The sequence below is a fragment of the Phoca vitulina genome, unplaced genomic scaffold, assembly GCF_004348235.1.
Source record: "Phoca vitulina isolate PV1807 unplaced genomic scaffold, GSC_HSeal_1.0 scaffold123, whole genome shotgun sequence".
Lineage (NCBI taxonomy): Eukaryota > Metazoa > Chordata > Mammalia > Carnivora > Phocidae > Phoca > Phoca vitulina.
In genome coordinates, this window is record NW_022589826.1 from 201,139 (window position 1) to 225,317 (window position 24,179).

General features: G+C 44.8%; 1 protein-coding gene and 1 non-coding gene across 2 annotated transcripts; both read left to right on the forward strand.

Annotated features, from left to right (window-relative positions):
* The first annotated feature begins 3,481 nt into the window (after positions 1 to 3,481).
* Positions 3,482 to 23,096, forward strand: LOC116628576 (zinc finger protein 2 homolog). Its single transcript, XM_032398984.1, is given in 4 exon segments — positions 3,482 to 4,810; positions 4,812 to 5,263; positions 5,597 to 5,741; positions 23,073 to 23,096. Coding segments are annotated over 4 exon segments (864 nt in total). The 5' UTR covers positions 3,482 to 4,567.
* TRNAS-GCU lies at positions 12,996 to 13,077 on the forward strand. The gene has a single exon. It is a non-coding gene; the product is annotated as a tRNA-Ser (tRNA).
* Positions 23,097 to 24,179: the final 1,083 nt, after the last annotated feature.

The window sequence follows — 24,179 nt, forward strand, 5'->3', positions numbered from 1 at the left end:
TGAGCCGAAGGCAGTCGCTTAACCAACTGAGCCACCCAGGCGCCCTTAAATGTATTTTTTAAAGATTTTATTTATTTATTTGAGAGCACCATGGTGGGGGGAGATGGAGAGCACCAGTGGGGAGAAGGGGGAGATGGAGAAGCAGACTCCCCGCTGAGCGTGGAGTGGGCCAAGGATCCTAGGACCCTGAGATCATGACCTGAGCCGAAGGTCACTAACTGAGCCACCCAGGCACCCCTCCAAAATGTATTTAAAGCTGATCTGTCCAACTCAGGTTAGAACCCAGGGCAGCATGATGTATCTGGTCATTATGCCTCTTAATTCTTTTCTGCTTTAGAACAGTTCCCCTCTTCTATTTTTTTCCCATAGCCCAGACTTTCAGATGAGCAGAGGCCAGTTTCCCACCCTCTGGAGTTTTCTGATTGCTTCCTCATTGTATCACTTACTTTGCTGCCCACGTACCTTGTATTTCCTATAAACTGGAAATTAGATCTCAAGGCTTGAAGGATTTGAGTTAAGCATTTTTGGCTAGAATTAATATTAGATAATAAGAGACATTAATACCTGGGTGGCCCACTATTAAATCACTGGCTTGGCATGACAGTGTGATCCCTTCATTGAACAGCTAATTTTTCCCCTTGTAGCTAACGATGTGGTGTCACTTTGGCACTATGCGAATGGTTTCCCATCAACAGATGACAAATGTTTGATAATCCTTGTATGGGTCAACCATTTTATTAAGGGTTACAGGATGATTTTATAATTCTTTATTCCTTCTATTTTATTAACTGGCATTCTTCGTACTGAAGCTTTCCTTCATCACATCTGTCTGGTCACTTCCTTGTAAGCAGTCATGCATGATTGATGCTTTGTTTTCCCCCTTTATTTACCAATGTTCAAATTCAAGAAGTGGTTTATTAGTCATTTTAAATGGCGACTTGAGATTTTAGGACGTTTTCTGTGTTGGTATCATTATGAACTTAGGAATTTATTTTTTTAAAGCTTTAATTTATTTGAGAGAGAGAGCATGGGAGGGGAGGATAGAGGGGAAGCAGACTCCCTGATGAGTGGGGAGCCTGACATGGGGCTCGATCCTGGGACCTGAGATCATGACCTGAGCCAAAGGCAGATGCTTAACCAGGTGAGCCCCCCCCAGGCACCTCTGGACTTAGGAATTTTTACTGAGTCAGTGTGTTTCAGCCCCCTCATTAAAAATCCATCCCTTATTCCTCACATCTTTGGCTTGTGTGGATGTCTTCAGTCTTGCTCCTATCTCTGTTTTGCCATGGCTCTATTAATTTTGACTGCTTGCTTTTGCTTTTTGAACAAAATAACTTGTTTTAGGCTCACCTTGTACCTTCCCTATACCCAGATCTGGTATCAACCATTTCTGAAGGAGCCTTGGTTCTTGTTAATAGAGAATGCTATTGGAGAATAAAGTCTGGGTGTTAGGGGTGTTCTTTATCACATAGGTAACCCTGCTTCTAGGACATTTCATGGGCAGAGCTAGATAGACATTTTTTCCTAACAAACATGAATTTATATTGATGTATTCATTCTGCTTTACCATTACGTTCCATCACTGTTCTGTATTGTATTTGGTTTCTTCGTTTTTTTAAATTACTTTCTTGTGTTCTCCTTTGGTTTGTTTATTCACTCAGTCACTTACTTACTTACGGTTTTAACAGTTTATCTCAAAGGGGATCCCAAGAAGCACAAGGAGCAGGAATTGAGACACTAAAGGGAGAAAAGCCAATAAAGTGCATAAATGAGCAGGCTATCTTGGTTTTGTTTTTTTGTGGTATTTTTTGTTTTGTTTTAAGTATGCTCCACGCCCAGTATGGAGCCCAATGCTGGGCTTGAACTCAGGACCCTGAGATCAGAACCTGAGCTGAGATCAAGAGTCAGACACTTAACCAACTGAGTCACCCAGGCGCCCCATTTTTTTCCCTAACTTTTGAGCTGGGTTGATTTATGTATTTTCATTCTCCTGTTTACTAATATAAGTATTTGATGCTATGAGTATTTCATTGAACACTGGTTTAGATGAATTCCAAATGTTCTGAAATGTAGTGTTTTCATTATTATTTTCCAGAAAATCTGAAAGTTTCCCTTTGAACTACCAATTGTTGGAGTTTAAAATTTACAGATGAAAGAGCTTGTTTTCTGATTTTGTTTTTAATTTATTGTGATCAAAGAGTGTTTGTGTTATTCCTATCTTTTATAATTTATTGTGGTTTTCTTATGACCCAAAAGATAGTTTTCATTAATGTTCACTGCACATCTGAAAAGTTGTTCTGTTTTCAGGATCAGACCTTGACATACATATATATCTATAAGATTGAATTTATTGATTTCATTTTGTAAATCTTCTTTTATCTGTATTTTTCTGGTCCATTTGGTGTTTTTCAGACATAGAAAGGACAATTCTTTGCTTTGTCTGTTTCTTTTTATATCACCTATAGTTTCTGCTTCAGGAAAGTTGTCACTCTATTGTTTTCTGCGTAATTATTCATATTTGTTACATCTGCGTTGCACATTGTGTTCTTTATTTTAGCATTTTTAAGTAGTCTTCTTTGTCTCATTTCATGCTTTTGGCTTGAATCTCCCCTTTGTCTGAAATTGAAATCTTGATGCCTTCTTTCCTTTTATTTGCATTTGCCTAATATATCCTTATCCATCCTTTATTCATAACTTTTCTCAATCATTATGTTGTGTGTATATGTCTCCTGTATGTATAATAGAGTTGAGTTTTGGTCTGTGATCAAATCTAATGTTTTTTTAATGAGTTAAGCCATTTGCATTTATTGATATGGCTATTAGGACAATTACATTTGATGTTAACATAATTTTCTTATGTTTTTTGTTGTACATGTCATCTATACACATAAATATATAAATACAAGTACAAACATGCATATGTGCATACCTTCGTATACGTACATACACATATATGTATGATTTTCAATGTATGGTTTATTTTCCCTCTTTTTTTTTAAGATTTTATTTATTTATTTAGAGGGTGGGGGGAGGGACAGAGGGAGAGAGAGAATCTCAAGCAGACTCCCTGCTGAGCATGGAGCCCGACAGGGGACTGATCCCAAAACCCTGAGATTGTGACCTGAGCCAAAATGAAGAGTTGGGTGCTTAACTGACTGAGCCACCCAGGCACCGTACTTTTTTTCTATTTTTTTTTTTTAAGATTTTAATTTTGGGACGATTGGGTGGCTCAGTCGGTTAAGCATCTGCCTTCATCTCAGGTCATGATCCCAGGGTCCTGGGATCGAGCCCCACATCAGGCTCCCTGCTCAGCGAGAGAGTCCACTTCTCTCTTTCCCTCTGCCCCTACCCCCACTTGTGCTCTCTCTGTCACTTGCTCACTTTCTCAAATAAATAAAATCTTTAAAAATAAATAAATAAAGATTTTAATTTTAAGTAATCTCTGCATCCAGCATGGGGTTCAAACTCACAACCCTGAGGTCAGGAGTTGCATGTTCTTCCAACTGAGCCAGCCAGGCATTCCTCTCCTTTCTTTTTAAGTGTAGTAGTTCTTCTACTAAGGAAGCTTTGTATGTTCATATCACTGGTATTTTAGTTCTCAACTGCTGCTTAACAAATCACTACACAGTTAGTGGCTTCAAACTACACACATGCTTTATCTCACAGTTTCTGTAGGTGGAGAGTCTGGGTTGGCTCAGCCAGGCTCTGTGCTTCTGGGTCTTTTACAAGGTTGCAGTCAAGGTCCCAGGGCTGATGTCTCATCTGAGTTGTGATTAGGGAAGGATCCACTTCCAACCTCACATGGCTGTTGGCAGGACTCACTCCTCTGTCAGACAGAGGGCCTCAGTCCCTTGCTGGCTGCTGGCCAGAGGCCACCCTTAGTTCCTTGCCCCATGGGCTTCTCCATGTGGTGGCTTTCTTCATCGAAGTCGGCAAGCCAGCAAGGACGAGTGTCAATAGAGAGTCCACTAGCAAGATGGAAGGTACAGTCTTATGTAATCACAGAAGTGACAGCCTGTCAACTTTGCCACACTCTGCTGGTAACTCAGCCATGCTTTTTTCTTTCTCACTTCCACACTGTATTACTACCATTCCTTCCACCTTGACTAACCTCTTTCTCTGAACCTCTAACACTAAGAGAGGAAACAATATCATCTGTTAACATCAACCTAAAATAAAGATTAACCTTTCCAGCTGTCTGTCTCTTAAGTTATTTTTGAGTCATCTTTGCTCCTCAAGTTGTGTGGTCTGTGTTCAGATGGTGGTGTGAGGACTGACCACATGACATTAGGCATGAAGCAGGAACTTTGTGAAGAAGCAGAACCATGTGGGAAGGGGTCTGATGAACATGATGGAACTCTGTCTCAGCATGCCAAATGCACAGGAGACGGTGAGCCTAATGGAAGTTTGGAAATGCAGGATGGGGGTGCCACAGGTAAAAAAGTACATACATGTGAAGAATGTAGGAAAACCTTCACCTGGATAAGAGGCCTTCACATGCATAGGAGGATCCACACTGGGGAGAAACCGTACTCATGTACGGAATGTGGAAGGGCCTTCATCAGACATGCAGAACTTACCAGCACCAGGGGCTTCGCAGCATGGAAAGGCTTATCACTGTAAAGAGTGCGGCAAAGGTTTCAGTCAGAAAGCAGGCCTCTTCCAACATCTCAAAACCCACACTAGAGAAAAGCCATATCGGTGTACTATATGTGGCCAGTGTTTCCGTCAGAGATCAGTTCTTACAAAGCATCAAAGTCTCCACACTAGAGAGAGACCTTTTGAATGTGTGGATTGTGGTAAAGCCTTCTGCCCACAGTTCAGACCTCACTGAACATCAGTGATTCCACAGCAAAGAGAAACCTTACAAATGTAATGAGTGTGGGAAAACCTTCAGGCAGTGTTCACACCTTACTGAGCATCAGCAAATTCACAGTGAAGAAAAACCCTATAAATGTAAAGTGTGTGGAAAAGCCTTCACTCAGTATGCAGGACTTAACCAGTACCAGAGAATCCATACCGGAGAGAAACCTTTTGAATGTCCTGTATGTGGACGAGCCTTTAGCTGGAGCTCAGAACTCATAATCCATCACAGAACCCACTCGGGGGGGAAACCCTACGAGTGTGCTGCCGAGTGTGGAAAAGCCTTTAGCATGAGCTCAACCCTGATCATACATCAAACAAGTCACACTGGAGAGAAGTCCTATAAATGTGATGAGTGTGGTGAAGCCTTCAGTCAATGCTCAGGTCTTAATAAACACAGGTTGGGAGGGAAGCACGGGAACCCCCCCCCCCCCCCCCCCCCGAGCCAAGAAAATATAAGTGTGACGAGTGTGGAAAGACTTTTACTCGGTCAACTGGCCTGCGGAACCATAAAAGAATCCACACTGGGGATAAAACCTACCAGTGTTCTGAGTGTGGGAAGGCCTTCACAAGGGGAGAGCATCTTATCGAACACCAGGGGATTCACAACAAGGTGAAGCCCTATCAGTGTAGAGTGTGGCAAAGCCAGTCAGAAGACAGGTCTGAGTCACCATCTCAGAATCCACATAGGAGAGAAACCTTTTGAGTGTTCCAAATGTGGGCGGGCCTGCAGTTGGAAGTCAGATCTCAATAAACGTAAGAGAGTCCACTCTGAGGAAGAACCCTGTCAGTGTGAAGAGTGTGGGAAGGCCTACCGGCGGAGAGCAACGCTGTTCGAACATCTGAGGGGCCACGCTGTGCTAAGCCCCAGCAGCAGAGTGAGCAGAGTGGAGCCTGCGTGGGAACTCGGCCCTGATCAAGGGCCAGAGAATCCACAGCAACTGGACACCTTGCCCCAGTGTTCGGCGACAACTTCAGGAAGAATCCAGGACTTTTTTTTTTAAACTGAAATAAAATGTTTCTTGGACTTCATTATTTAAAGAAAATCAGAGATGCCACATCAGAGTTTTTATAAAGGTCATAATGCTAGAAAAGTTGAGAGTTTAGAAAAATAAATGTCAACAAGAAATTTACCTGTGATTACTTTTACTAAATGCAATGAAGTATTAGTTAATACGATGAAAAAATACACAAGGGCAGCTATAAAAAATATTTTTCTACTGAATTCATGAGTTTTTATGTTGTTTTTTCAAATCATTTTGATTTTTTTTTAAGATTTTATTTATTTGAGAGAGACAGAGATAGCAACAGAGGTAGTGAGAAGAGAGCGTGAGCGGGGAAGAGAGGGAGAGCCCCGACGTGGGGCTCAATCCCAGGACCCTGAGATCATGACCTGAACCAAAGGCAGACACTTAACTGCCTGAGCCACCCAGGTGCCCAAAACCATTTTGATTTCTAACTAGCGTTAGCCATTCCCAACATTGAAATTACTACTCTGGGGGGCGCCTGGGTGGCTCAGTCGGTTAAGTGTCTGCCTTCAGCTCGGGTCATGATCCCAGGGTCCTGGGATCAAGCCCCACGTCCAGCTCCCTGCACAGTAGAGAGCCTGCTTCTCCCTCTCCCTCTGACTGCCTCTCTGCCTACTTGTGCTCTCTTTCTGTGTGTCAAATAAATAAATAAAATCTTTTAAAAAAAAAAGAAAAGAAAGAAATTACTACTCTGAGTACCAGTCAAGGACACTAGAAAATCCAAGTTTGGGATGTGTGAGCTGAGTTGTCTGTTTCTCTCCCTACCTAACCAAGCCTTTGACCAAAAGTGAGTGGTCTGCAGACCCTTCCTGATCCCCACCCCCAGAATTAGCATTTCCTGGTGAATAAAGGATGTGTTAAAGTCTTACTGATAGGGAGAGCAGAAGGGCATTGGCCTCCAGAACTCAAAATCTAGTGGGGCCTTTATGGCGAAAGCCCAGGGCATACTTTTCTCCTTGTGAAAATACTCCTTGAGCTCACAACTGAGAAGGACAAAAGGGAAGAGGGAAAACCAAACCTTTCATTCCAGCATTTTCACCCTCCTACAAATTATACTCACACAACTGAAACCTCTTTCAGCTTCAGCACTACCTATGTTGTGAGGGACATGATATGAAGTTCATGATACTTTTCAAATACTGGAAGAGTATTTTCTCATTTTTTTGTGCTACCCACAACGTAACAGCTATAGATGTGACACGTTTTGAAGTGTAATGTGCATAATTAACATTTTCTTCAACACCTTCTGAAATCTAGACAGCCCGCAAAGGAATAATCCTTGCTTCTCCTTTTCTTTGATGTTTGCATGATGTATCTTTTTCCATCCTTTTACTTTCAGTTTACTTATATCATTAAATTTGAGGTGAGCTCCTTATAAACAGCATATGCTTGGGTGATGTTTTTAAATTCAAACCCCCGATCTTTGTATTTTAATTGGCGGATGGAAATGATTTCCATTTAATGTAATTATTGGTATTTTAAGGCTTAAGTTTGCTATTTTTTTTCCTTATTCCCTGTATTGCATTTCTGTGGTTTCTCTTCCTTGCCTTCTTGTGGGTTACTTGAATATGTTTTCAGAAGTCTGTCTTGATTTGTTTATAATGTTTTTGGATGTATCTCTCTATATAGCATCATTGTCCTTGATAGAAGCTGTTACTTTGAACTGGCTTTCAACCCACATATATTATATACATTTCTCTCCAAGAAATACATCAGCTTTTGTTAACCTTAATTTGAGAACAACCCTAGACAATAATACAAACATTCTAAACAGATATGGGGGATTAAACAGAGTTGTCTTCTTACCAAAGTCTGTGTTAGTTGTTACCTGTTAAGTCCTATGTCTAATGAGACCCAGCAGGGGGAGCCCTCCAGAACATTTTGAGCTAAGAATGGCGGAAAGCAGGACTCTTGTTTTATTCTCAGTATATCTCAGCACTTTAAACAGTACCTGACAAGTATTAGTTGCTCCGTAAATACTGAAAGAAGGAAGGGGAAGAGGTTCCTGGGCCCTGTGCAGCGCTGAGTTAACTACCAGTGGCTGAGGCCAGAGATACACAGGAGCGGATCGGCAGCTGCTGCCTTAAGTGGTTCTGACCGCGCTGCCTAAGGAGCTGTCTGCCTAAATTCAGAAACATAATCCAGGCGAAACGATACCTTTGCTGGGGAGAAATCTGGCAAACAACACTTTAACCAGGTAGTCAAACAACAACTAGAAACAGGATGAACTGATACATGACTTCTGATATGATTGCTTCACTGAGGACACATCATGACTTCTGTGGTATTTCTGGCGGAAATGTGTAACCCGAATCTAATCATAAGGAAACATTAGACAAACCCAAATTTGGGGTAGAGGGCTGGCCTGGGTTCTTCAAAAGTATCTACGTTATAAAAGAGAAGCATTGAGGAATTGTTTTAGATTAAAGGAGATTAAAGAAATATAATAAAGTCAGTGTGTAAGCTAAGGTTGGATTCTAGATTGGAATAAAATTTATGTAAAGAATATCATTGGGACAATTGGTTTAAGGTAAACATAGACTATATGTTCAATAACAGCATTGCATCAGTGTTCAGTTTCCTGAGTCAATCATCGTTTTGTGGTCACAAGACAGAAGGTCTCTTCTCTCAGAAGGTACTTGCTGAAGTGTTTCGGGGTGAAGGTTCTTTGTACTGCAGCACTTTTTTTTTTTTTTTTTTAGATTTTATTTATTTGAGAGAGAGACAGCAGGAGCTGGGGAGAGAGGGAGAGGGAGAAGCAGACTCCCCGCTGAGCAGGGAGCCCGTTGAGGGTCTTGGTCCCAGGACCCCGGGATCATGACCTGACCAAAGGCAGATGCTTAACCAACAGCCACCCAGGCGCCCTTGCAACACATTTTCGAGGGGTTTAGTGGGTTAGCAGGTAATAGCAGTAAAGTATATGTGAAGGAGAAAACAAGCGGCAAGCATTAATAATAGGTGACTCTAGGGAAAAGGAATATAGTGCTCATTCCATTGTTCCTACAATTTTTTCTAAGTAAAGGTTGAAATAAAAACAATACTTATACCAAAACAAACCCAGAGAGTGAATATGAGGTATTGATTTTGACTGGAGAATTGTGGAGAGTAAGTGACGTATATGCTGTTCGTATCTCAGCACAGTGAAGGTTGGGGTGTCCTCTGAGACAGCCTTAGTCTTCTTTATGTTCTGCACTGAATTGACAGCTACACCGGAACAGGTAAAACTGTTCCCATTTAAGGAATTCTCTCATTGGATCTCTCCCCACCAGAGGCCAATTTGTGCTGAAGTATTTTACTGTAGCATCTCCATTTTCTACTGGATGATTATCAAGCTTCTTTCCAGACTCGGGTCTCCTCTAAGATGAACTCATGCGCCACTTACTTCTTAGGTACTGAAATTCTTCTAGCGACAGTTCACCTTGCTACACATAAGCTCTAGAATAATGCAGTTTTAGAACTGGAAGAGATCCAGAACAAAATGCACTCATTCTTTTCTCAGGCCTCGGTTAAGTGCCAACACTGTGCCAGCCGTGTAAAGGAATATGATAAAAAAGTTCAGGGGCGCCGGGGTGGCTCAGTCGTTAAGCGTCTGCCTTCGGCTCGGGTCCTGATCCCGGGGTCCTGGGATCGAGCCCCGCCTGGGGCTCTCTGGCTACCTCTGTCGCGCTCTCTCTTCCTCTCAGGTAAATAAAGCCTTTAAAAAACAAAATAATACTGAAAGGTCGAAAAACAAAGTGAGCGAATGTGGCAAGTGGCGCCAGGAGACCCGCTTGATCCGGGGCTGCCACGTGCGCGGGGGAGCAGGCAAGCGCAGTGAGGTGCAGTACGCCCCGACGACGTGTGGTGTGTCGCCGGCCTGCCTCCCCAGCGCCGGACCCCCGGCAGCCCCGGGCCTTCGTGCTGGCCCGGGAGACGCTCGCCCCAGGCGGGAAGGGTTCGGGCTCCGGGCAGCGACCTCCGCCGGCCGGCCGGGGAGGGCCTTCGGAAGCCCCCGGAGTCCGGCTGGGGCCCTGCGCGCCCCGCGGACCCAGATCCTGGGGTTTGGCAGGTGGGGTCACACGGTGGCGTCTGCTGCGTCTTTCGATCTGTTGTGTGAACGTTAGCGTCCCGCGCTGTGCGCGGAGGTCGGGAGCTGGGCTGCCGAGACCCGGCGCGCCCCCTGCAGAGGTGACCCTGGGGTCCCCGGGGTCAGGGCGGGAGGGGGCGCCGTGGGGGCTTCCCCCGTCACCACCCAGCTGTGGGGGCTTCAGAAGGCGGGCCCCGGGAATTTCGGAAGCCTGCGGAGCGGTCCCCGCCCCCCTCTCCCCCCCCCCCCCCCCCCCGCCTCGGGGGGCCGGTCAGGTGCAGTGGCCTCGACCCCAGACCTTCTGCGCTTTCCCGGGAATAAGGGGCAAGCTGAGGCTCGCAGCCGGGGGCCCCTTGCTGGTCTCGGGGCAGAGGCGGGGGGCCCGCGGCCGGGTGAGCACCGCCCGGGCACTTGGGCACCTGGGGCGCCCCGCGGGCTTGTCCAACTTACTGCTTTCATCCACACGCCTTTAGGTTGTCCGTAAGGAATTTCGACAAAAAGGGTGTTAAACCCCTCCCTCAGCTTTTCTTGTCAGCAAAGTTATATATCTCTGTGCATCTACTTACACTTTCCATGACCATTTTATTAAGTCCGCTTGTGCTGGGACCGTAACATCTGGCATATTCATGCAATGAAGCAAAGTCAAACATAACTTTTTATTGTGGATATTAAAAAATATTTTTATTAAGTAAACTCTACCCCCAATGTGGGGCTCGAACCCATGACCCTGAGATCAAGAGTCCTATGCTCTACTGACTGAGCAAGCCAAACATCTGCTACTTGTATTATAGAAATTTTTAAACACACACAAAAAAGGTAAATAATAAAGCCTCATATGTCTGTCTCCCAACTGCAAGATTTAGCAATATTTTTCTAACCTCTCCCTCTCTCCCTCCCTCTCTCTATATAATATTTTTCCTCCTCTAAAAAAAATCCAGGCATCATATCATTTTATCCATAAATATTCCAGTATGTAAGAGAAGAGAGATGGGAATTTTAAATATAAGCACTACTTATTTATTGAGGATGTCTAGTAGGGAAAAAATGGCTTCTTCAGATTTCCTTGCTTTATCTTTTTTTATTTTGATCAGTGTGATAATTTTTCTTAGAATGGTCTTAAAATAAAGGATCAGGTGAACAATTCCATTGCCCAAAGTTGGTAGGGCAGAGATTTGCTTACATGCTCAGCAAGATAATTTTTTTTAAGATTTTATTTATTTTATTTAATTGAGAGAGAGCAGGAGCAGGAGGAGGGGCAGAGGGTGAGGGAGAAGCAGATTCCCCGATGAGCAGGGAGCCTTATGCGAGGCTCCATCCCAGGGCCCTGGTTGGGATCATAACCTGAGCCTAAGGCAGATGTTTAACCAACTAAGCCACCCAGGTGTCCCTCTTCTGCCTTTAAATACTTTGTTTAAATTTATCTTTAATTTTTAAAATGAAATTACTAAGTCACACGTACTCATGGTAAATTAAAATCTTGAAAAAGATTTCATATAGAAAGTACAAACCTCAGATCCCAGCTGTTAACAATTGATATACATCCTTCAGAATGCTTTTTCTGTATATCAATCAGACTTTCAGAAGTTGCAAAAGGTTCATGCCCAGTACATAAAAAATAAAGAAATGCCAAATAAAATGTGAAAATATTGGAATATATTAAAAACTCTTCAGCTAACTCATAAAAAAGAAATGCACAATGGTTGTATGCATAATAGTTACATAGACCTACATAATACTTCTGTGAAGATAACATGGAATGTCTAAGTTGGGGACCTTGATAAAATTGAGACTGTAGCTAGATGACCTTCAGTGATAATAAATATCTAAACTCAGGGGTGCCTGGCTGGCTCAGTGGGTGGAGCATGCGACTCTTGATCTCAGGGTTGTAAGTTCAAGCCTCCCCCCTTGGATGTAGATATTACTTTCAAAAAAAATAAAATCTTAAAAAACATGATAATTATCTAAACTCAGTCTATCACCTAAAACTAAAACATAACACTAAAACAACACAAAAATACTATACATCCTGTTCTGTAATTTGCCTTTAAAAAATAAGTGGAAAAATATTTGTCAGTTACTACCTGTAGATATGTATTGTTCTTACTTTTTTTTAAAGATTTTATTTGTCAGAGAGAGAGCACAAGCAGGGGGAGCAGCAGAGGGAGAGGATGAGGGAGAAGCAGACTCCCAGCGGAGCAAGGAGCCCCATGGGGGCCTAGATCCCAGGACGCTGGGATCATGACCTGAACTGAAGGCAGCCGCTCAACCAACTGAGCCACCCAGGCGCCCCTGTAGTGTTTTTATTAATGATCACATACTCCTCCAATGTGATGTTTAATCATAAATTATTTGGGGGCACATGGGTGGCTCAGTCGGTTGAGCATGGGACTCTTGATCTCTGCTCAGATTTTGATCTCAGGGTTCAAGCTCTGCGCTGGGCTCCGTTCTGCCTGCTTTAAAAAGAAAAGTGATCTATCCCATTTGGTGGGCATTGGGTAGTTTCTAATATTTAACTCTCAGCAGGAGTGCCCCGCTGTACTGTATGTAACCTGTGTGTGTGTAAGTATGTATTTTTCACCTAGTGTTGGTACTTCTCTAGCATAATCTCCTACTCGTGGTCTGACTGCTGGGTTAAGGAAGTGTATGGACTTTGTAAATTTTAATTTTAAATTTTAATAGGTCTTTTGCAAGACGGTAGGCCACTGCCGAGGCCTGGAGTGCGGACCCGCCACCTGAAAAGGGAATCGCAGAGCCAGTGCGATCGGAAAACGGGAACGCGCGGCGAGTACCGCCCGGGAGGCGGGGAATCCGTCCCGGGAAGGCGGGGTGCGCGCGTGGGGGCGCGCGGCCGGGGAGCAGCAGGTGTCTGCGGGGGGACGCGCCCACCACCCCCGTGCGGTCGGTTCTGGGGTACTTTGACACCTGACTCGGACCGCGGTGGTGACGAGTCCGCCGCGGCGAGGGCGAAGGGACGAACAGCCGCACACCTGGTGAAGGACAGCGGGGAGGGAGGAGCCGGACGAGCCCGGCTCCCGGGCGACGAGGTGGCCGAGTGGTTAAGGCGATGGACTGCTAATCCATTGTGCTCTGCACGCGTGGGTTCGAATCCCACCCTCGTCGGCGGCTCTTTTGCTCGGCGAGTTAATGCCTCACTCCGCCCGGTTGGGCGATTCCCTCGAATCCTCCCTGTTCTCTGCTCCTTCAGGAGCACTTCCTGTGCTGCGACTTCCTTCGTTAACTGATTTATTTCCTTCCTGTTTCATTCCCACATCAACTTTTCATTCCCTTGTAAGTTTGGCTTTGCACGGATTCCCCACTGAGGAAACAATTGAAAAATTGAGGACCATAGAAAAATATTGCCTTACAAAGAGGAACTGATAAGATTGTCTACAGAGTAATGTACACAAAATTGTCTATATTAGGGGCGCCTGGGTGGCTCAGTCGTTAAGCGTCAGGTCATGATCCCAGAGTCCTGGGATCGAGCCCCGCATCGGGCTCCCTGCTCGGCGGGAGGCTTGCTTCTCCCTCTCCCACTCCCCCTGCTTGTGTTCTCTCTCTCTCTCTCTCTCTCTGTCGAATAAATCAATAAAATCTTAAAAAAAAAAAAAACTATTAAACCTCACAGGTTATTTAAGGCATTTTCAGGCTAATGTTACCTCTACTGCAATTTTCGTCTATTATTTTTTATTCTTTTTTTTTTTAAGATTTTATTTATTTGACAGAGAGAGACACAGAGAGAGAGGGAACACAAGCAGGGGGAGTGGGAGAGGGAGAAGCAGGCTTCCCGCTGAGCGGGGAGCCCGATGCGGGGCTCGATCCCAGGACCCTGGGATCATGACCTGAGCTGAAGGCAGAGGCTCAACGACTGAGCCACCCAGGCGCCCCTATTATCTTTTATTCTAACTTTAAAAGCAACCTTTATTTCCTAAGGATTCTTGTCTTGGACAAGGAGGAGAATGGATTCTTAGAGGTATGACAAAACTAAAAGTGACATTGCCAGTTAGGGCTAAAGATTTCTTCCTGAGGAAAGCAAAGAAAAATATTAGTATTGTGTAGTTTCTACTTGTAACTTCCATCTTGGCAGACATTTGGGGGGAAAAAATAACATATTCATTTTATTATTTCCATTTTTTCCCAGACACATGCTTTTTATTTATTTTTATTTTTTAAATTAAGTTGATTAATTTAAGGAAGCTCTATACCCAATGCAGGGCTTGAACTCACAACGTCAAGATCAAGAGCTGCATGCTCTACCAACTGAGCCACCTGGGTGCTCCTATTATTTCTATTTTTGATAAGTTCTACAGTCACATGATTCAAAAAATATAAAAATCTACACAGCAAGTTTTGTCACCAGTTACCCCCCCACCAGGAGGACACTATTAGCCCTCAAGTATCCTTCCAGAAACAATGTGTATATAATATTTAGCTCTCCAGATACATCATTAAATGAAAAAGAACATAGTGCAAGACAATATGTAGATGGTACTTATAAAAAGAAGTAAACATATCTACAGTTGAATATATACACCATTTTGCATGTGTGTGTGTCTGCATCTGTCATATAAATATCTAGCAGCGGTGTGCTGTGTTCTAGGTTGTATTCATTTGTGAGATATTGCCACATTTCCTCCATGGGGGTTGTGTTGATTTACAGTCCCCACCAGCAAAGTGGAAAGACCAGACCACACCTGCTTGTGCGACCCTCTAAGGGGGAGTATTATTTGACCTAACGTTGTCACATCATCTAAATGGAGGCACAAGGAGGAAATGATTAGGAATCCCAAATAATGTTATAAGCTTGGTAGTCTTGGTTTATCACAGAGTTTCTGAGTAACCACTGGCAGTTTATAAATTGGACTGATTAAATATTTAAGATTTAATAGATTTCTGGGATTGGTGTGGTGGAACCTGTGTTTGCCTTGAGGGTAAAACTCGTTTGATTGCTTTATTAGAATGAAATTTTGAAACGTCTAAGTTAGAGGTCTGGATGGACCATTGGATTCAAAGCTTTACATCTTATGCAACTCATGAGGGCACTCTACTTCCCTAGTTCTCAAAAGTGTGTTTTTCCCCCCAAAATAGCATCATCACCAGGAAACTTGCTAGAAATACAAACTGTAGGGCCGGGCGCAACAATATGTGCTTTAACAAGCTCCAGGTAATGCTAATTTATACTACAGTGTGAAACTACTACTTCTGTTCTGTTTCGAAACATGGCTGACCTGGTTTCTCTTCTCTCCAGTACCCGCGTTTAGCCGCGTTTCTCCCATCTTTCCAACATCCACATGTTGAGTGTCTGGAGCCTTCCCGGCCTTGCCTGGCTCAGTGTCTCCAACCCCTCCTCCGTCCACGTCCAGAGCTGGGACCCTCAGGGCAAGCTCAGGTGGTGTGAAGGACATCAGCCCACCCACCAGGAACAAACCCGTGGAAGGACGAAATCCGTGTATGGAATCGATGCAGCGACGGGAGACCCCCGAGTAATGCAGGTGCGGCTCCGCAAGGGGGGAGACGTGGCCTCGTGGAGGACTGAGTCCCCGGGAAGGACTCCGAGGACGCTGGGGGACGAGGGGGTCCGGTCGCTGGCTGTTTCCAGGCGGGACCAGGAGAATCGAGGCTTCTCTGGGGACGGGGCGCGGTCATCACAGGGCCGCGGGGCGGGGCGGGCCGCAGGTGCGCGGTGGGGTCCCGGGAGCTCCCGTTTCAGAGGAGCGACCCGGTGTTCGCACTCATCCGGCAGGCTCGCCGGGGGCCCCGCGCGCTGGCGGGCGGCGGGGAGGCCCCCGAGGGCCCCCGGGACTCTGGGCTTCCGCGGGGCTCAGACACGGTCGCTCCCTGAGGCTGAGTGAGGGCGACCGGACCCAGAGGCCAGACCCGAAGTCCGCAGCGCCCACCCTGCCCAGCGCGACGGCCGTGCGATCCTCTCCCGTCGTCCCCGGGGTGCTTGGGACGGATGCACCTGCGCTTCTCCTGCGGTTCGCGACTCGGCGGGGCGGCGGCGGCAGCGCGGGACCCTCCGGAGAGCCGGCTTGGGCCAAGGCAGGGGAAGCCGGAGCGCGGGTGCCCAGGTTGTTCCTGCTGAAGAAGAGGCAACGGAGCGAGTGACCTGGGGTCCGGCCGTGAAGTCGCTGTCACGCACGTCTGGTGGGAGAATGGCCTTGGGGGGGGGGGGAGGTGGCGGCAAACTGGCGCGTTATCGCCATTTAAAAAATAGGTACCAGACTTCAAAAGTAGAGTCACACATGTATGGTCAGCTGATGTTCATCAAAGATGCCAAGGTGGTTCAGGGAATTCTCTAGACGGAGAAGGAGAGTCTTTTCAACAAACAGTTACGCAGCATTTGGACAGCCAGCCGGGGGGAGGGGAGGGGGGAGGATGAATCTCCATTCTTACTTCACACCATATACAAAAATTAACTCACAAGGGCTCATAGACATAAAACCTAAAACTAAAACCTAAAACTTCGAAATTTCTAAAAGAAAGCATAAGAGAAAATCTTTGTGGATGTGAGTTTGGTAAATATTTTTAGAATAAAACACAGAAAACAAACTATAAAAGAAAAATAGATAACTTGGATTTTATCAAAATCAAAAACTTCTGTTCTTTGAAAGGCACTGTTAATACAAATGAAAGGACAAGCCTCAGACTGGGAGAAAATATTTGCAAAGCACATATCTGATTTAAAAAAAAAAAAAAAAAAAAAGGCTCGTATCCAAAGTAAAGAACTCATACAATTCACAATAGGAAAAAAATCCCATATTCCATTAAAATGGGGGAATGATTTTAATTTAGACCTCAGCAAAGAAAATATATAGATGGCAAATAAGCACCTGAAAATATCTCAATATCATAGTTATGAAGGAAATTCAATTAAAACCACAATGAAATACCACTACACTCTTACTATAATGGATAAAAAAATTATTTTTAAAGATTTTATTTATTTGTGAGAGAGAGAGAAAGGAGAGGGAGTGGCAGGCAGAGGGAGAAGCAGGCTCCTTGGAGCCCAGTGGGGGACTAGATCCAAAGACCCTGTGATCTTGACCTGAGCCGAAGGCAGACACTTAACCAACTGAGCCACCCAGGTGCCCCTAAAATTTTTCTTTTAAGTAACAATACTAAATGTCAATGAGGATGGGGCAAATGGAACTCTCATATCTTGTAGTGGGAATACAAAATGGTACAGTCACTTGGAAAAATCAGTTTGGCAGTTTCTTATGAAGTTAAACACAAACTTGACAACCCAGCAATCTTCCTCCTAGGCATTTACTCAAGAGAAATGAAAACATATATCCATCTGTAAGTGAATGCGTATAGCAGCTTTATTCATAATCACCCAAACCTGGAAACAACCTGAATGTCCATCATCCGGTAGATGGATAAGCAAACTGTGGTACATCCATGCAATGGAATTTTAACTCAGCAATGCAAAGGACAAACCGCTAATACACGCTACAACACTAATTAATCTCAAAAGTAGTATGCTAAGTGAAAGAAACTAGAAACCAGACTCAAATGCTTATGCTGAATGATTCCATCCCAGAAAAGGCAAAAGGTATGAGTGAAAAATCAGATTAATGATTGTCAGAGCTGGGGGTGGAGGAAAGATTGATTATAAAGGAGCAAGGAGTGGGGTGCCTGGGTGGCTCAATTGGTTAAGTGTCTTACTCTTGATCTGGTTAAAGTCCTGATCTCAGGGTGGTGAGTTAGAGCCCCATGCTGAGCTCAGAGCCTACTTAAAAAAAGGGGGAGCAAGGGGCATCCTGGGGTACTGGAGCTGTGTGTCTTGGTTGTAGCTAGTGGTCTTTATAGGATGATGCATGCTTGTCCAAACTCACCCAACTGGGCACATAAAAAGGTAAATTTTACTGTATGCAAATTATATCTTAATAGATCATCACTCAGAATTCCACTTCTAAAACCCTATCCTATAGAAATACTTACATATGCTCATCAAGAATTGTCAAAGAATGCTCAAGATAGTGGTGTTTGAAATAGAGGGTTAGTAGATGGTTGATTTAACAAATTTGGTGCATCACTTAATCACACTACCACATAACTATCAAAAAGAATGAAGTAAGTAGTAACTGATCTAAAAAGTACCACAGAACACTAATGTATAGCAGTTTCCATTTTTGTAAATATAATTCTATAAGGACACATAAATTATATATTCATTTATAAATAGCTTGGAGGAATACACCCCAAACTGTTGGCATGGATTTTTTTTTTAAAGAATTGACTTGGGAGTGCAAGGACTTTTCAATTATTACTGAATTTGCTGTTGCAATGTTTGAAGGGGGTGGCTGGTGGAGGGCATGTAAGCTTTAACATTTAAAAAAAATTCCATCTGTATAAAAAGTGGTCATTTCACATAGGACTCAGGACTCAATTCCTGTTTGAGCTGACCACCCACCACACCGAGCTGAGTGGAAAACGATGAAAGAATTAAAAGGGGGGGGGGCACCTGGGTGGCTCAGTCGGTTCAGCATCTGCCTTTGGCTCAGGTCATGATCTCATGATCCCAGGACCCTGGAATGGAGCCCTGCATGGGACTCCCTGCTCAGCGGGGAGCCTGCTTCTCCCTCTCCCTCCGCTGCTCCCCCTGCTTGTGCTCTGCTCTCTCTCTCTCTGTCAAATAAATAAATAAAATCCTTTTTTTTTTTTTTTTTTTTTTTAACAAAGAATGAAGAGGTATAATCCCTGACTGCAAAGGACTTGTCCTTTTGACTGGGGGAAGTGCGAAGGGGGCGCTAAGTGGCACGGGGGGGGGGGGGAGGTGGTGGATGGGGAGGACATGTTAGTAGTGGCTGGGCAAAGGAATGGGGAGACCCTTCCCACTGCAGACCCAGGGATTTTCAACCGTTTGGGGTCACCCCTTTAAGGATGTGAAGAAAGACTCAGAATTCATGATTTCGGGGATTCTCCCTCCGGCGACCATTCAGGAACCTCAAGGCAGGACACTAAAGTGGGGGGCTGGGACCTCAGAGCAAAGAGCAACTCGGGTACTGGCTGCCAGTCTTTGCTGGATGAGTTCCCAGGTCCTTCCAGGCTGAAGATGTTCTGAATCAGAAAGGTCGAAATTAGGAATCCGTGAGTCCAAACCAGGAAGAAGCAGAGTGGGCAAGAAGATCTACTTAGTAAAGACCCCCCTCCCCACCTGGTAGGCGTTGCGCTCTGTCGAGCCGCAGGGGGCCGGGCCCCGCCTGGCGCTCTCTCACACTCTCGTTTTCCGCCCCAAGCCCAGTTCCTAGGGTTCTTCACCTTCCTGCACCTCGAGCTCCGCTGACCTTTGGCCGCCCAGGCTGCCAGGGCGCGCAGGCGGTGAGTTCGGGGGGAGACGCGTCGCCCTGCGCTCAGCCTGGACTCTGGGCTCTGCTACCCTCAGGGGTGACTGCCCACCACGCTCGCGGTCGCCGGTCACAGCGGTGGCGGCAGGAATGTGTGCAACCGCAGATATAGGTGAAATTAAAGAGGACACTTTATTCAACGCTGCGCAAAAATAATTTGAGAACATTGTTGCAATGTATGTCTAGAAAGTATAGCATCCCACAATAACCTTAGAAGAAATAGAAAGTCCGGGTGCACCTGGCAGGCTCAGTCCGTAGAGCCTGTGGCTCTTGATCTCAGGGTTGTGAGTTCAAGCCTTACGCTGGGCCTAGAGTTTACTTAGAGAACAGAAAATCCAAACAAACCATTTAAAACGGAAGGCATAAAAGTTGTCAACTACCCCGCCCTTCAAATACCAGACAAAACAGTTTCAAGGGTGAATTTTAACCAACCATTTACAGAACAAATAATTCCAATGCATTTAAAACTGTTCCAGAACATAGAAAAAGAAGGGAATAGTTGATTCTGGGGGGAAACAATACAAATATTAATCTGGAAGCTCAAAATTGATTACCAATGAGAAAGCCATCTGATTCTCATTTATACTTAATCCTAAATAGGAGTAAACAGTTTCCAGAAGCACATTAAAGGAGTAAATAATTAACTATGGCAAAATGGTGATGAGCTTAAAATTGTTTAATATTGGGCACCTGGGTGGCTCAGTTGGTTAAAATTGTTTAATATTAAATCTTTAGGGGCACCTGGGTGTTTCAGTTGGTTAAGCGTCTGCCTTTGGCTCCTGACATGATCTCAGGGTCCTGGGATCGAGCCCCACATCGAGCCCCACATCGGGCTCCCTGCTCAGTGGGGAGCCTCCTTCTCCCTCTCCCTCTGCTGCTCCCCCTGCTCATGCTCTCTCTCTATCCCAAATAAATAAATAAAATATTTAAAAAATATATTAAGAAATCTTTAAATATAATTCACCATATTAACATATCTAAGGAAAAACAGCATATAGTCATTTAAATAGATGTGGAAAAGCCATCTTATTATATTAATATACATTTTTGATATTAAAATTTTAATAAAAAAGAATAGATGGTTCCTTAACATGCTGAAACATACCTAACTTACATCAACAATCATTCTGCTTTTCAGATAAATATTAGATGCCTTTCCTTTAAAGTTAAAAATATGTTAGAAAAATGTCCATTCTCACTACCATTATTTTATATTGTTCTGGAGAAACTAGATAATGCATTTTTTTAAAGTAATCTCTCCACCCAATGTGGGGCTTGAAATTACAACCCCAAGATCAAGAGTCACATGCTCTATGGAATGAGCCAGCCAGGTGCCCCTAAACAATGCATTTAACAAGAGAAATAAGTAAATTGGAAGGTAGTTAAAATTATCATCATATTAGATTTATGATGGTATCCCAGGATATGCTTATAAAATTAAATATATTTATAAAAATAAACAAGAAAAATCAATTGTCTACACACACACAATGGAAGAAAAGACACCCATTTACAGTAGCAGCAAAACATAAAACATTGAGATATAAATTTAAGAATTACAAGATCAATGATAAGAAAATTTTAAATATTGTTGACTGACCCAAGAGATGGAGAAAGAGGAATATCAATTTTCTCTACATGTTAGTCTAGGTATTTCATATAATACTAATAAAAATTAACATAGAATTTTGTTTTCAAACTCAATAAATTTCTTCTCAAGTTTATGTGAAAAGTAAACAAGCATTAGTAGCCAAGAAAATTCAGAAAAGAATAACAAGGAAAACATAGGCCTTTGGGATTTTAAAACATATTACAAGCTACAATGAATAAAACATTGTGGTATAAACAGGATAGAAAAATCCAGAAGTAGGCCCAAATATTTAAGCATTTGATTAATATGGCATTTTAAGTTAGTGGAGAAACGATGGCTCATTCAAGAAATGGTACTATGGGGCGCCTGGTTGGCTCAGTTTGTTAAGCATCTGCCTTGGGCTCAGGTCATGATCTCAGGGTCCTGGGATCGAGTCCTGGGATCGAGCCCTGCATTGGGGCTCCCTGCTCAGGGGGGAGCCTGCTTCTCCCTCTCCTGCTCCCCCTGCCTGTGCTCTCTGTCAAATAAATAAATAAAAACTTTAAAAGAAAAGAAAAGAAAAGGTCCTGGGACATCTGGGTAAATAACTGAAAAAAAAAAAGTGTAATCTACACCTCACATCTTACAACTGTATCAGTTCCAGGTGGTTCAAAATTTTAGGAAAAAAATAAAACCATAAAAGTACTAGAAGAAACTACATGAGAATTTTCCCTTACAGTTTTGGCATAAGGGAGGCCTTCTTGTCACAGAAAGCATACAAGATTAGTAAATTTAACTAAAAAATTAAAAATTTCTGTATACCTAACTAAAGCCACCATAAAGAAAGTCAAATGAAAAAATTCCAAATTATCACAAAGGACTAATTTCCCTAACATATGATGATTGTGATTATACAAGTCAAGAGAAAGACCATCACAAATAGGAAAAAAGGGAAAGGATGTGAACAGAAAGGAATTGTACATAAATATTAATTTATTAATCTTTTTTCATATTTAAAGAAACACTAATTAGTACTAATTAATACTAACATTAATGATATACCATTTTTTGCCTATCAGGTTGGCAAAAATCAAAAAATTTGGTGAAGATTTGGGGTGGCATCGCTTTTAGATATTGTTAGAGAGTTGAAAAAAATTTTTAAAGTATTTATTTATTTGAGAGAGAGAATGCGAGGGGGGGCGGGAGGGGCAGAGGGAGAGAATCTCAAGCGGACTCCCCAATCTCGGGAGCCAGACTCAAGGCTCCACCTCGGGGCTTGATCTCATGACCTTGAGATCATGACCTGAGCTGAAACCAAGAGGTGGGCACTCAACTGACTGAGCCACCCAGGCACCCTAGAGTTGTAGATTTGTATAACTACTTCTTATTATTTATTAAAATTTTAAAAATTTTAATTCTGGTGTAGTTAACATAGTTATATTAGTTTCAAATGTATTTTATAACTACTTTGGAGAGCAATTTAGTAGTGTATATTAATTTCATAAATGCATATACTCTTTGGCTCAGCAATTCTACTTTTAGGAATTTATCCTAGAGATTTACTAACGTGTAAGATGTAGGATACTATTTAGTTCATCATTGTTTATAAATAGAAAATATTTGGATATAGCTTAATTGCTCATCAGTAGAAGACTAGGTAAATAAATCTGTGTAATGGAATATTTTGCAACTGTCAAAAATAAAAAGGGAGATCCGTGTGTCCAGCTCTGAGAAAATCTCCAAGATTTATTGTTAAATTAAACAAACAGAATAGGGAACTGTAGGCGTCATTTTCTACTATTCGTGACAATAATGGGGAGAAGGTATGTATAAATACATGCTTCTTCATGCGTAAAATATCTCTGAAAGTCTACATAAGAAATCGAAGGTTTTGACTGTTTCTAGGGAATGAAATTAGGTGGCTTGGGGGTAGGAGTAAGATGAAGATTTTTAATTAAAATTTTTTGTTTTGAAAATGTTTAAATATATAAAGAGTGAGACAGAGAGAGAAAGAGAGAGAAAGACTAGTACATATCCACGATCCCTTATCCAGTTTCAAAAATCCATAAAATTCTGAAAACTCTTAAAACTGGTAAATCTTCGTCTTCATCTGGGGCAAATCTGTTATTCTGTTTTTAGAGACTCTAGCTCTGGGAACCGCTGGCCTGCACTAACCCCCCCCCCCCGCCCCCCAGGCCTGGGCGCAGGTGGCCTATTGACCCGCCCACGGCGGGGACACCCCGCCGCCTCCCGGCCGGCGCGCACCCAAAACCCCAGAATAAGTTAGAGCTGGCGGCACGGTGGGAGCGGGCCTCCATCCTGCCGAGGCTGGGGGCTGCAAACATGGGAGCGGGGGCCACCCCTAGTGGTCTCCAACCACCAGGCACAGCGCAGCCGGAGCGGGGCGGGCTCGGGCGTCGGAGAGGCCGCTCTGGATCTGGTCCACCCACTGCCGGGCTCCGACGTTGTAAACGCGACGCGTGGTCCACGTCCCAGAGGCCTCCTTGCCCGCGGTCTTGGGGAGCCCATGGTGGCGGCGCCAGGTCGGTGGCACCCGTGCACTCCGTATCCACACGGTGGTCACCGCGGCGCGGCTGGGGCTCGGGCTCGGCCGGCACGAAGGCCCCCTTCTTGGCCGGGGCGCCCCGCAGGGCCTGTCTCACTCCCGGCTGTCTGGGGCCGCGCGGCGGCGGCTGGCTGTGCGGCGGGAAGCCGACGCGGGGGGGCCGCGAGTCCGGGCGCTGCCAGGCTGAGGGCCTCCTGCAGGTGCGCACCTAGCGGGCGGCGGGGGTGGGCACAGCAGACAGCAGCAGGGAGCTGGGGGTGCCACGTCCGTCTGGCCGGCCTCCGGGCGCTGTGTGGCCGCCCCCTCCCCCATCCCAGGGGCGGCCCAGCTCGGTCTCCAGCCGCGGCGGCTCCCCGGGCTGGCGTGGGGTGGCGTCAGGCGGGGCTGGGGCCGCTGTCGTGGCAGGGCCCCAGCACGCGGCGCCTGCTCTGGGGAGTACCCCGCATCCTCCTCTGGGGACTCGGCGTGGGGGAGGCTGGGCCAGCTCCCAGGCATAGGGGAGTCCTCCCGGCCAGCGTCTCCTCGGTGTAGAAACCCCACACCTTTAGGCTGGACCCGTGGCCGTAGGGCCGCCAGACCTCCGTGTCATCGGGTGCGTGGTGGTGGAACACGCGCGTCCTCCTGCCCGGCTCGTGCGCGCAACCCCACACCGGCCTGCGCGCCTGCGGACCCTGCGCTCCCCCTCGTGCTGGTGCAGCGGCCCCGGCTCCGGGCGCTCCCAGTCCCGGTCCCAGTC